The 15240-nt window shown below is 35.8% G+C and overlaps 1 protein-coding gene across 3 annotated transcripts in view; it reads right to left on the bottom strand.

Annotated features, from left to right (window-relative positions):
- Positions 1-12004: 12004 nt before the first annotated feature.
- Positions 12005-15240, bottom strand: part of mknk1 (MAPK interacting serine/threonine kinase 1) — a 73317-nt gene continuing 70081 nt past the window's right edge. For all 3 annotated transcript variants that reach the window (XM_028811471.2, XM_051932804.1, XM_028811472.2), the window contains one exon: positions 12005-14056. In XM_028811471.2, the coding sequence (XP_028667304.1) occupies positions 13861-14056 (196 nt within the window). In that variant the 3' untranslated portion in view covers positions 12005-13860. The remainder of the gene's footprint in view (positions 14057-15240) is intronic.

Here is a 15240-nt window from a genome sequence, read left to right as displayed (position 1 = left end):
TCTGACAACAGAATCTATCAATCCTTTGATAGCAGGGCTCCAAGTATTTCAGGTGCATTTATCATGGGCAGAAAAAAAACAGCTTGGCAGTAGAGCAGTGGCAGCAAGTATCATAGCAGGAATCCAAGAAGAGATACGGAATAATGGATACTTAGTCATTTTGATATGTTGGTCTTACTCAAAAGCTTATCATGTGATACATGCTGGTGAAGCAAGAATATATGGCTACAGGCATCTTCCGCAAAGTTATCACCTTTCTTACAAATTGGTTGAGATAATGACTTAACGGGGTTAGATTAGTGACATCGGCTAAGCATGAGGCAAACTGTAGCAGCTGATTACGTGATAGGAAGAAGAACTGTATGTCAAGCACATGTGGCTACAACCTGCTGGTACTTGTGAACCAGTGGAGCTTGAATCCTGATCTAGGGGGGACTAAAGGTTTGCATGTTTCCTAGTGGTTAATATTTATTATTTTTATTTTAATATAAATGACTAACAGAGATGCAATAGGCAAGGGGCATCAATAAGCAGGTATATCGTTACATAGCTTTGGAGCCCTGTTACTAATAACTTGACCTCCCACTGTTATTTTATTAATCATTGAACTCTCTAGTAGATAAGCGCTTTGAGATCTTAATGTGCACTCTGGTTTGTAAGTAATGATAAATAAGGAGGGCCTTGGCCATTTAAGGTTTAATGTGAAAGGAGGAAGATTTTGAAATCACCCATAAGCTTAACTAGAAGCCAGTGTAAGGACTTAGCAGCTGGAGTTATGTGGTCGTACTTTCTAGTTCTTGTCATGACTGTTAAAGCAGCATTTTGCATTAACTGGAGTCTGCATAAAGAACTTTTTGAATAGCCAGTGAATAATATGTTGCAGTAATCAATCCTACTAGAAATAAGATGCATGAATTAATTTCTTAGTATACTTCAAATTTTGAAATAAATTGTGCAATATTTTAAGCTATTAAAGCAGTTTTTACAATAGTTTTGTAATGCGCGTTGTTAGCCAATAAAAGGTGTCATTTTGCTGGACTTCTTAATGTGGGTTTTAAAAGACATACCATGGTCAAAGATATCACCTAAGTTGCATACTGATTCAGTAAAATTAAATCAGTGAATATTGATATGAGGCGCCAGCCTGCCAAAATTCCTTCAAGTGGTGCAGCATAAAATCATCCAGGAAGTCACAAAGTATCTAAAAAATCCAAATAACTTCAGGCTTCTTTTGCCTCAAATAGGGTCAGTATTCATGACTGAAAAATCAGAACGGCACTGGGCTTAGTTAGAGAATAGCAAAACACTGCTAAATAGAAACAAATAGATGAGCAGAACCTTTTCATTGACATTATTCCTGTTATATCTAACAAGATTATTCTCATATTTCTATAGCACATTCTCATACAAAGAATGTAGCTCAAAGTGCTTTATAAGATGACAAAGAAAAAGTTGCTGTTCTTTTCTTGTAAATTAGAAACGGACTATAAAAATTACCATACTATTTTCTAAGCCTGCTTCATCCTAAGCAGGGCTAAGGGAGGCTGGAGCCAATCCAGGGCACAAGGAGGAACAATTGCTAGAGAAGTCATCAGTCCATCACAGGCCGAAAAAACAGTCAGTCTTCATAAATAACAAGCAAGATAACAAATGAAATAGATACAGTAAAGAACAAGTGAGTTTTGTGAGAGTTTCTTGAGGTCCTTCCTTATTTGATGTTTAACGAACAAGTTTAAAGTACTATTTTGTTGGGTTTCTCCCCAGCATCCACGTCAAAAAAGCAGGTTGTTAATGGAATAATTGATCTCATGTATTTCCATGGTCAGATATAAATTATATTGTCACACCAGACTTGCAAATGTAAAAAAGAAAAAATGAATTAAAAATAAAAATCAATTAAAATATGCAAAAAAGTACAAACTAAAGAAATTAAAAATTCAGCTAATAGGCAAGATTAACTGCTTCCTTGCAAAAAAAAAAAAAAAGAACAGTGGTGAGCAATGATAGGAAAAGATACTAACATGTCACAGAAGGAAAGTTGAAACATACACATAAAAGGTGGCAAAAATTTGTGTTGTTCACCACAGCTTGTGGAAGACCCCCACCCCATCGACTTGAGCAGGCACCGGAATCGTGTCTTCCGCCTGCCCAGAGCACACTCTAAAGCAGAGTGTTCGCATTTTGCTATGTGGTGTTCTACCTCTCCTCAGTCAGGACCTGATAGAAGCATCACACACAATCACCAGCTCCTTTATTAGGTCCACCTGTTTAACTGCTCATTAACACAAACATCTCAACAGCCAATCACATGGCAGCAACTGAATGCATTTAGTCATGAAGCCATTATCAAGACGACCTGCTGAACTTCAAATTGAGCATCAGAATGCTGAAGAAAGGTGATTTAAGTGACTTTGAACGTGGCATAGTTGTTGGTGCCAAACAAGCTGGTCTGTGAAATGGCAACATGGTTATGTGCGCCCAAAATTAACTGATGTGGCTGGGGAGTGAAGGCTAGTCCACCTGGTCTAATAAACCAAAGTAAAATACTAAACTCAATACTAAAAGAAAAGCCTGAACAACAAACACACAAATTATTGTGAGCACCTGGACAGAGAGGTAAACTGAGAGCAATTCAAAGCCTTCCTGAACAGATGAGATTTGAGTTGTTTTTGTAAAAGAATGAATGGAGTCGGCTGATCTGATTAATTTCAGGAGGTCATTCCAAAGTCTGGGCACATACAGGTAAAGGCACTCTCACCCACTGAGTGCAGGTTAGTATGGGGCACAAGACTGCCAGAACCAGGACCTTAGTGGGCAAACAGTAGCATAGTGATGGAGAAGTCACTGATGTAATCCGGTGCAAGGCCATTTAAAGCTTTATAGGTTATTAAAAGAATTTTATATTCAATCCTGTAAGACACAGGGCGCCAGTGGAGACTAAGCAGGATGGGTGTTATGTGATTGCTGTTGGTGGTTTGTGTAATGACTCTTGCAGCAGAGTTTTGAATCAACTGGAGCTGTGATATAAGATTTGAAAAGAAACCTGACAGTAGAGTTACAATAATCAATGCAGGATGGACAAAAGCATAGACAAGTTTCTCAGCATTAAAAAAAGAAGAGGAATGAACGAACACAGTACAGTAAGAAAGTTTCTTCACCTTCAGTGGTCTTGTGGAGTCCATGGTTTGATGGCTCAGAGTTACTTTGGCAGCATTAAGGGGATCTACACAATATTAGAATCGATGTATGTCCAGTGTAAACATAAAACATTCTACCATAAAGAACATAACACCAACCGTCAAACACTGTGGTGATAGTGCATGAATGCTTTGCTGTTTCAGGACCTGGAAAATTGGTTATAATTAAAGGAAAAATGAAGACTGGCCTGTATCAGTAAACTATTGTCCAGACATCTGCCCATGAGAGTGGATGCTGGAAATATAGGTGGGACATGCAGCCCAAGTGACCCAAAACAGAAAAGCAACATTGCAATGACTGAAAAGAAGCAAAATTAAACTTTTGGATTGGCCTAATGAAAGTAGAGATGTAAACCCAATGGAGATATCATGGCACAACTAGAACAAGAAACCAGCAACTCTTGTTCTGAATTCCACATCAGGGGTATGGATGACTGACACTAAATAACAGGAGGGGTTTGGGTGCCGTCTTAATAGCTGAAGGAGGAACAACCAGTTAAATATACACAGTGCCAGTTGGTGCTGGATAACATTTTTTATTTAATAAATGAACAAATCTCCCCCCCCCCAACCCCCCCTTAAAAAGAGTTATTTGTTCACTCAGGACCTCTTTCTTGAAAATCTGATTTTTGCTGAAGACCTGGAAACATTCGGTGTCAACAATTTGCAGTAACAGAGGAAATCAGGAATGCGGCAAATACTTTGAGAATTCGATAGATAGATACTTTATTAATCCCAAGGGGAAACTCACATACTCCAGCAGCAGCATACTGATACAAAAACAATATTAAAGAGTAATAAAAATGCAGGTAAAAAAAGACTAACTTTGAATAATGTTGACATAAAAAGGAACTTCCCGTTAAATATTACTATACATATGTAAATAATAATTCAGATAGTACTACTTGCAAATTTAACTCTCCATTAACAAGATGAGTGCAAAAGGCAAAAGGGATTGTCTTAGGAGTTATTAAGCTTGTTGGAAATCACATATGCTCAGTTCAGTGTACTTTTACATATGAAAAAAAGCATTTCAAATTCACAATGGTTGCATTCATATTATATGACAGTTAAATCATGTCCAATAAAGCAGATATTGAAGGTTGTATTCAAGACTGCAATTATTACTGCTTGCACTAACAAACTTACAGGTGCACTGGACTCTAACGCATCCAACAATTTTAGATGGATACTTAAAAAAGGCAAAATCCCTTGCTGAAAAAGATAAAAAGGTGGGATAAAGACAAGGTTTCTCAGGTGCAGACATACATACCCCATGGCACTGAGGCTATAGGGTACTTGACTGTGATGATAGCTCCCCTCCATGTCTCCTTTAATCATTTCCCCTTCCAGATACCATGTCAATATCTTTCTTCACTCCAGCTTCTCATCTGCCAATTTCTCTCTTCCTTGCATTATCACTACTTTCATAATTATTCTGTTTTGCACTTGTAAAAGCAAAATTCATAAAGTAAAATGTAGCAAACATCCTTGTTATGATGACAAACAAGGGCTCTTCAGCCTTGTCGTAAGGAAACCGGACAAAACAAACGCTGCATCAGAATGAAGATGATGTTATGAAAAATTAACAAATTTCCAAAAGTAATCAAAGCAAGTGGAAAAGTAAGAGCGACATTATTAGCCTGCAATTTGAGCAATCAGGTCAAGATCAAGGCACAGGCAATGTGAACTAATTGATTTCTTGGGAGAAGAAAAAACTGATGACTTGAATGACATTTTGGGATCACTAGCATTTACTGATCATGGCTTAAAAGGTTCAACCATACTACTGTGAAATCTTCTCAACATAAAAAGGCAGAATTTGACCATGTTTAGATTCCAGATTACTACATACTTAACCATCAGTAAGGGAATGTGCTTAATCTTAGCCATAATTTTTATAGCTTCCTTTCATTGTGTATTTGTTGCTGAGCTATCGAGAGCTTGTAGTTGCCATAGAGACGATATATCCATGGCAACTGCAGTCAGATTTGCTAGTATGCAGTCCACACTAGAATTGGATAACAAATCAAGCTAATAGTCAGGAGAATAAGTATGGAGTATTGACCCTCTTCCTTTGAAATACTTGATTATATTATTGGCTCCACACTGTGCACACTACACACACATATAGCTCCAGGTAAAGAACTGCAGTTGCCAGAATTCAATCCAGATGATAACTAACACTGCAAGGACTGTCAAACTGTATTCTCATTAGAGTGCTCTAAAAAGTCCACGTTGCAGCACTTGAGATGATGCCAATTACTACAACACAAACTTTCTAATAAATTGTACACAGGTTTGAGTGATACACAGGATAGACAATTATAAACTGTGCCTTCTTTTAAACCCCATCGATTTATACACATCAATTATAACTAGTAACTATAAAGGAGTAGGAAAATTTGAACAGTTGGCATTCGATTTATTAAAAAAATATGTATTCTATTGTCGATACAAATTTAAAATCTAAAATGTCAATGTGTATCAACGTGATTGAGCACAAAATGGCTTAAAAGTTTCCATTACAACAATTACATTTCAGTTGATGATAGACTCGTGACTCATGTTTTCTTTTCACCTTGCCAGATTCTGTCTTCCAGTCAAGATGACCTTCGCTTGAATTGCCTGTGCTGAAGCAGGATGAAACTGTACTATATTAATAAAGGATGATACTTGCAGATTAGACAGGTGAACTGGTTTGTTTGTTTATTAAGCCTGACCAGCCAAAAGACATTGGCAAGAATTTCTCCGTCTGGTGATAAATTAAACTGGCTTTGGTCTATGTGAGGGGCATCAAAATTGGCTGTGTGTTAATAACTTGCTAATAGAGTAAAAATGAATTTCACAATTTGATATATTTGTTTTCAAACACCTGAATGATAATAACTTTTATAAAAGAAAACTTGAAGATATTGTTGCCATTTATAAGAATCTAATAACTTATTTGTAATGATATCTTACAAGATGCTCAGCATGGAAACACCACCAGCTTACTAACTAAAAACAAAAGGCTGGAAACTCACAAGCAAGTTTGATTATAGCCATGCAGTTTAGGATTAAATAAACTGAAACCATGTCTAGCAAAGCAATAGAAACCGAATGCAGAGTTTATGCTGCTTTGTCTACTGAAGACAGAGGAAGGTAAAAAAAAAAAATAACTATGATATTAAAAACAGCACAAAGAGATGCTCATACAGCAATTTAATTAATAAATCAAACAGCCTCTCACACACTGCCAGTTTTGGTAAAAAACTTATTCCACAGTGGATTTTATTTGGCCTTCAATAAATTATTTTGTTTTTATACACCACTTTGCAAAGATTTTCTCTTCAATATTAAAGAGCGTTTTTCTGTTGATCAGTGTCAAAAGAAGCCAAATTAAACCAACTGTTTTCTGTGTTGTATAATGAAAAAAATTTTAAAATTTCATGGGGAGTGAATATTTCTTCTTAGGTTTTGTATATATTTATAGCATACAGAACCCAGTCCTAGACCTAAATTGAATTTTACCAAACACCGCTACACTACATACATTTCAGGACTTGCCCGTTTTGAAAGTAGGAGTATGTTTTTCTTTTGTAATTTCAAAGACAGAAATCTCACATTTTTATTAAAGTAAAAAATAAGTGATAACAAAATGTAATTTTATGCATTAATAAAGTACATCAAATATGTATCTTTAATAAAATTTTACAATATCATGTAGAAATTGGCTCCAAATAGGCCGAGATAGCTTTACTAGATACCCTACTCACATGAGATAAAATTGCACTTTTTACACTATTGTCATTAGTTGTGGAAGGTCTAAGGCTAACTGTACTTCATATTTCTTAAACATAAGATTTCTGACAGAGGTACCCAATGGAATGTTAAAACCTATATTGAAGTCTCAATCTAAAATTGTTGGCAGCAATGGATCATGGTGGAGAGCAGGGAATTGTGACAATTAGCCAATAACAGTGTCAGAGATATTCAATCATAACCTATAGAAGTAACAGTTGTGAGCTTGTTTGTCATGTAAAATAAATACCGAGTACAGCATAGGGAGACCTTTTCCTCTTTAGTTATTTTCAAGTTAATTGAGTTTTGTTTTCCCTGCCTTCATTTTTTACTTTTCCTTTTTAACTAAACATATCTGGCGCAACTTTAAGTAGCAGCAGAAGTGAGCTGGTGTTGCAAACGTTTGTGGAAGCCACTAGTGAGAAGGCCTGTTCAATGCCACACACATGCATAACTCTGCTGCCATTTGAACAACCTGTATTGAATGATCTTTTTTAGCAGCCAGTGAACGAATAAAAGAAAAAAATTGTACTGATCTCCAGATAAGATTATGAACAAAAAAATAAATAAGACTGGGCAACCAACACTACTCTTGTTCTGATCTCACACCATACAGACCACACCATACACTGCAACTGCAAAAGGTATATTTAAATAACTCACAGTACAACAAATACTCGTCAAGTGACTTAACACATACAAAATGACCCCACAATATACAGAACATCATCATAAAACAAACAAGTGTAACAATGAAAATTGAATAGGAAAGAGTCCAGTAAGTCCACAGATAAGCAAGTTTATTTGAAAAGCATTTGATTGAAATAAAGTCTAGGCAGTGTGATAATATCCTTCCAGATAATAAAAAAATGAAAACAGTTCACCCTACCATTAGAGATTATGCAGGTGAGGCTCTTTCCAAGAGATCAAAAAAATCCTGAAACACTGCACCTTAGCAGTCTAAGGTAGGCTGTCTTCTTCCTGCCGTAAGTCTCCTTTTCCAAAAAACTCATTACTTTTCTTACCATCACTGTATTTATCCCTTCTGTTTGTGCCTAGACACTTTTTACTTGTAAAAGCATGTTCCAATTGGTCCTTTCCTCGTTATAATTCCCACTGCCGCCATTGCAGGACTAGCTCCTATTCCGAGATCCAGTCAAACGATCACAGTTTTCTACTCTTTGGGGCCTGGACAATGGGTGCAGACAAACAAGGGACCTCATGACTATTGCTACAGTTTAAGCAAGGGGGGGGAAGAACACTCAAAGTAAATATGAAACAGTAAACTAATCCGTAATCAACTGAATGTACAGTTAGGTCCATAAATATTTGGACAGACTTTTTTCTAATTTTGCTTCTGTACATTACCACAATGAATTTTAAATGAAACAACTCAGATGCAGCTGAAGTGCAGACTTTCAGCTTTAATTCAGTGGGGTGAACAAAACGATTGCATAAAAATGTGAGGCAACTAAGGCATTTTTTTTAACACAATCCCCCTTCATTTCAGGGGCTCAAAAGTAATTGGACAATTGACTCAAAGGCTATTTCATGGGCAGGTGTGGGCAAGTCCGTCGTTATGTCATTATCAATTTAAGCAGATAAAAGGCCTGGGAGTTGATTTGAGGTGTGGTGCTTGCATGTGGAAGATTTTGCTGTGACAGACAACATGCGGTCAAAGGAGCTCTCCATGCAGGTGAAAGAAGCCATCCTTAAGCTGCGAAAACAGAAAAAAAACCCATCCGAGAAATTGCTACCAATATTACGAGTGGCAAAATCTACAGTTTGGTACATCCTGAAAAGAAAGCAAGCACTGGTGAACTGAGCAACGCAAAAAGACCTGGACGTACACGGAAGACAAACAGTGGTGGATGATCGCAGAATCATTTCCCATGGTGAAGAGAAACCCCTTCACAAACAGCCAACCAAGTGAACAACACTCTCCAGGGGGTAGGCGTATCGATATCCAAGTCTACCATAAAGAGAAGACTGCATGAAAGTAAATACAGAGGGTGCACTGCAAGGTGCAAGCCACTCATTAAGCCTCAAGAATAGAAAGGCTAGTTTGGACTTTGCTAAAGAACATCTAAAAAGCCAGCACAGTTCTGGAAAACATTATTTGGACAGATGAAACCAAGATCAACCTCTACCAGAATGATGGCAAGAAAAAAGTATAAAGAAGGTGTGGAACAGCTCATTATGCAAAGCATACATCATCTGTAAAACACGGTGGAGGCAGTGTGATGGCTTGGGCGTGCATGGCTGCCAGTGGCACTGGGACACTAGTGTTTATTGATGATGTGACACAGGACAGAAGCAGCCGAATGATTCTGAGGTGTTCAGAGACATACTGTCTGCTCAAATCCAGCTAAATGCAGTCAGATTGATTGGGCGGCGTTTCATGATATAGATGGACAATGACCCAAAACGTACAGCCAAAGCAACCCAGGAGTTTATTAAAGCAAAGAAGTGGAAAATTCTTGAATGGCCAAGTCAGTCCCCTGGTAACCCAATTGAGCATGCATTTACTTGTTGAAGACTAAACTTCAGACAGAAAGGCCCACAAACAAACAGCAACTGAAAGCCGCTGCAGTAAAGGCCTGGCAGAGCATTTAAAAAGGAGGAAACCCTGCATCTGGTGATGTCCATGAGTTCAAGACTTCAGGCTGTCACTGCGAGCAAAGGGTTTTCAACCAAGTATTAGAAATTAACATTTTATTTCCAGTTATTTCATTTGTCCAATTACTTTTGAGCCCTTGAAATGAAGGGATTTGTGTTAAAAAATGCTTTAGTTGCCTCAACATTTTTATGCAATCGTTTTGTTCACCCCCACTGAATTAAAGTTGAAAGTCTGCACTTCAACTGCATCTGAGTTGTTTCATTTAAAATTCATTGTGGTAATGTACAGAACCAAAATTAGAAAAAAAAGTAGTCTCTGTCCAATATTTATGGACCTAACTATCTATTTTCATAAAGACAAAAAATATTTGCCAGTTTGTTTTAAAAAGGGACTTTCAAATTTTAAATATTCATACAGAAATCACAAGAAATAATGAATTTTTCTTACAAATTTCTCTGAAAAATGAGTGGAAGCAAAATTGTTTCATGCAAAGAGACAGACTAAAAGTAGGTGTTTTCCTATTTTGTGTGAACACACCTTAAAAAGGGTTTCATTTGATGTCTACTGCTTTCAATGGTGGTCTATGGGGCTTATCAACTTATTGAACACTATCCTTTTTGTACCATGTATGTTTCTGAGTATTGATTCACTACACAAAACTGCCCACACAATTTGTTTTAAAAAGTTGTCCAGCTGTCCTCTTCAGTCCATTCATTCATTCAGTCCATTCACTCCTCACTCAGCAGCCATCTTTTCACCCTCAGATGAGTAGTATATTTGTGATTCATTTCAGGAATGAAATAAGTGAAATTATACTCAGGCTATACTTTCTTAGAGAAAAATATTTTTTTTCTAAGGATTAAGATAAAAACTCTTATACCATCAGTATTTCTGATTAAGAAGTAACATTTGGGCTAATTGGTAAACCAACAAGAAATTGCATCAGATTCAAGAGGGGAAAAAAAATAAATAAATACAGTGAGTCAAAAAATTACATTCTGCAGCTACAGTAATGATCAGGGCAACTGGTGGTGAACATGTGGTGAATGTAAATGCTGCCTACCAAGGATGAATGCCTTTGCTGCAGAGTGGGACTTGATGTTACCATCCCTGGACAATGTCAACATGTCTGGCAATTAACTTTGTGCCACAAGGTTACCAGTTGTGTTACTGATGGGAACAAAATGCCCAACCTTCATCAGCTGTGGCGGTCTGGACACACTTTCTTCTATATTCTAACATTAAAGTAGAAGAAGCAATAGAATCCAGAAGAACCAAATGGAAAACTTTCGCTTGATCTTGTTAAATGAAACAGCTTAGTGCCAATACAGTACCTCAGAGCACCAAGTACAGTATCTTTGTGGAATTTCTAAATTCTCCAGAATTTCCCTGGAGTTTCTGGCTTACTCCTCACACTTCAAAGCAATGCATGTAAAGGTGGCCCAAATTTTACAGTGCAAATTATGATAATTGTTAATTATGCTATGCAGGCACACCATTTAAAACTTCAACTCAGGCTGAATGAAATCCCCATTTGGGATCCCCCCCCCTTAAGTTTCAAGTGATAGCTGTACAGCAGCTTCTGTGACTTCAATCACAAGAGCTGTTTACATGAAAACTCTATCCATACTAGTCATTGTGAACAGAAAAGTGAGCACATATACTAGTATATGTACAGTATCTACTTCCCCAAAACAGTGCCCAGTATTTGGGATAAAATATTTCCCACTTTGTTATGCTGTTGTAAACATCTCAGATATGTGTAAAGCATATTTTCTGAAATCTGAATCTTTGCCCTTCCGATTTGAAGTATTTAGTAAGATTTTGGTGAGATTCAATGGTCTTGCTTGGTGCTAGCTCTGCTGTTGTACAGATCACCATAAATGAGCTTTTTCTTAATATATGAATGAAGGTAAGCCATAATTGTGAAATTGGTGAGCGGCCATAACCTTGCCATTAGAGATCTTAAAGGGGAAGATACTGAAAATATTGGAACAATTATCAGCTTTGGCAAAAATTAAAAAACTTCTACTTTTGTGCCTATTATTTTTATGGACCCAAATTCATTTAACATGTTAATGAAAAATCTTTTGAAAGAATAAAAAACAAACATGCAAAATTTCAATAAAAAGTGTGAAATCCAGCTTCATGTTTTTGTTCTGATCATTACTCTGCAGGTTAACTTAAACCAAATCATATAATTAACGAAAACTCCCTTTATTATCAGAGAATACTAATGCAGAAGCCTAAGTGGAAGAAAAAATACAAACCAGGTTAAGTACACAGTAATAAAATGCTGTTTTGTCTAATAATCTCACAGTATCTGAAATGAATCTCAGAGCACAAGAATATTAATTTTCATTAAAATATTTATTTTCTTCCCCCACTGTTATAAAAACCATACATAACAAAAAATATAAAATACTTTAAAAACATGACACTTTACATACAAATGCCTTTGTACATTTACAAACACTGAATTGTTAATGATAAGAGATACACTTTGGCAAAACAAAGTATTACTCAATATAATCCTAATACTAACTAGTTAAAAGAAGTTAATACACATTCATCAGTAAAAGTTTAATGCATAATAAATGAATATCAGCTTACATTTACTCCATTAAAATATTAACTTGGTGGCAAAAGCTTATTGTTTGGTTTTATGTTGTCCTGAGGTCCACAAAAATAATAACCTAATAGATGCAAAGCTTAAATTGCCTAAACTATGTTCCAAGAATTGCACCAATCTTCAAAATTAAGTCAATAGGTAAAAATATAGTAAGTCTGTTAAAAAACACAATTATAATCCATATTAAAAGCATAATGACTCCATACAGTACATGTAATTCACAGTATTTCTCTTATCCAGCTTGATTCTAGGTTTCTATACCTAACGGTTACTTTACACAATGTGAAAGCTACTAAAAGACACACATATAAAAAATATATTTAAAAACATTACAACATGCACAGAAGACATGTTTAAAAATCAAATCGTACACTTAATAAACCCTGAGTTGTTTATTACAAAGCAGGTAACTGTCTTAAGAATTTTACCTTAAAATGGCAAGAATATTGAACTTTATGATTTAGCACACTGAGATTTGTTGATACGGTTAAAATTCAAATCAAACGTACATGTCACACCGTTTATTCAATTCTTTGACCATATTCAAGTAATTCACATCATGTAAACAACTATTTTTTTGTTCTCACACTACTCTAATGCTCGTGAACAAAAATGTGGCAACTTAACGAGTGACATTCATTTTCTTTTTGGTGTTCTGTATATAACACTTTTCAAATTTCCTTCAACCTGTATAAGAATGTGCAAATATATATAAAATACGACATGTGCAAGTCACAGCAATGAATAAACACTATCCCATTAGGAACCAAGTTTAAGATAAAGATACCACAGTATTGAAAAATGGTAAGAGCTACTGTGGCATAGAACATAAAAACGGACATTCAGCTACAAATTTTGAATGTTTTGTAACAGGCTTATCGTAAAAGTGCTGATATATAAAAAAAAAAAAAAAAAAAAAATCAACAAATGTGAATTTGCCAAAATGTGTAAGCGTTTTTTTTTTATAATGAAATTAAGGAAGTGCTTACACTTATACAGTACACCTACCTTCTCTTGAGCAGTTAACAGTATCAATAACACTAAAAGGAAAATGTAACCGTTTATGTACAGCGCGCAATGAAATTAAAAAAAATTGAATTCTAAATTTAAAATGCACAAAGCAATACATCAGATGCTATTTTGTAGTATCATAATTGTAAAGCTACTTTGACTACAATTTTAAATGCTTACACAGAGCTAAAGCTCAAAGAAAAATAAATGTACCAGTCCTACTGAATGTGCAAAAGGAAAAAAGTATACATTAAATTTACTGCACCACAATGCACACTGTTTTCACCTTTTTCTCCTGGTTCAAAATAATGAATATATTATACCTATTATTAACTGTACTGTAATTAAATTTCCACTGATTGATATTTTACACCATCATTCGACTTAAGACAAAAAGAAAACTAAAATGAACTAGCATCATTTAAAAAGTACTAGATAAAAAAATGTTTCAGAGTGGGAAGAAAGATGTTCACATTGTCAATTAATATTGGGTCTAAAAATTCCATTTAAAGTGTATTACCACTAATTTAAAAGATTTACAGTAGTTTAGCAATGAACATGCTTCCAAACACTGCTACAATAGGTACAGTTACTCAGTGGAGGTTTAGGGGGAATGATCATCTGAAATCTGTGGCTTTGAGGGCATGTGTCTGAGCTCTGCGTCTAGCCAGCCGGGAGTTAGAGGGTGGTGAAAGTCTCATGGAGCAGAAGGCATCTGTTGCATCATCCTGCTCTTCGTCATGCTGGGAAAGTTGCCGGTTAAAAGCAACAGCATCAGCTGCAAACTGAGTCAGATCCTTTGTGCTGCTGTTCCTGTGGATTCAAAGAACAGCAACATTACAACTTAAAAAAAGAGACCACCACTTTGGGAATTAAATGAAAACAAGTACTGAATATAAACACTTGAGTTTTTGAAGATGTTGTTTGGTGGACATAAAACACATCTCATCCTTAGCATTAAATACGTAGAAGCCAAGGAAACAACCCCTGCTAATGAAGAAACAGCTTCCCTGGAAGAGTGATTTGTTAAATTATGTTAAAATATTTTATTATAAACTTAAATTGAATAATACAAATGATTTTTATCAGAAATTTTCATTGGCAGAGTTTTCATTTTAGCATCTAGCCAACATAGATAGCCCTATCATAAACTTGCATGTAATTTTTTTTTTTTTATTTTATATTTTTATTTTATTAATTTTCATTGTAATCATTCCATACAAACAGATCCATTTATAACCCAACAAATTTGAAAACAAATCAAACCCCATCCCTGAGAAGGAGAGCTTAGCTAAAGGAAAATTTCTTTAAGCTTTTTAATAAGGCAACATTAGGCAAAAGAAGGGGAGAAGTAAATATCTATATAAATAAGAGATGGAGAAGGGAGTTAAATACAATAATAGTTAATTCTCTTATTCTAAAATAATATTGATTAAATCCTGCCAAGTTTTGAAAAAGTTTTGTACAGATCCTCTAACTGAAAATTTGATTTTGTTCCAATTTCAAATAATATAAAACATCAGTTTCCCACTGACTTATAAGAGGAGAATTAGGATTCTTCCAATTTAACAAAATAAGTCTGCGTGCCAAGAGTGTAGTGAATGCAATCACCGTTTGTTTGTCCTTCTCCAATTCAAGTCCATCTGGAAGGACACCAAACACAGCTGTTAGTGGGTTAGGAGGGATTGTGATACTAAGGCTGTCTGAGAGGCACTTAAAAATCTTTGTCCAAAAAGATGTTAGTTTGGTGCAGGCCCAGAACATGTGACCCAGTGAGGCAGGAGCTTGGTTGCAGCGCTCGCAGGTCGGATCCTGGCCTGGAAACATTTTGGACAGTTTTAAGCGAGACAGATGAGCTCGATATATAATTTTTAGTTGAATAATTCTATGCTTTGCGCATATAGAACTCGAGTGAATTCTCTGCTTTGCTACCTTCCACTCCTTTCTGATATATTGATTAAGAGATCTTCTTCCCAATGTCCTCTTGGATCTTTGAA

Source organism: Erpetoichthys calabaricus, chromosome 10 (assembly GCF_900747795.2).
Source record: "Erpetoichthys calabaricus chromosome 10, fErpCal1.3, whole genome shotgun sequence".
Taxonomy (NCBI): domain Eukaryota; kingdom Metazoa; phylum Chordata; class Cladistia; order Polypteriformes; family Polypteridae; genus Erpetoichthys; species Erpetoichthys calabaricus.
Note: the sequence above shows the minus strand (reverse complement) of the source record. Positions and strands in the feature narration are given on the sequence as shown.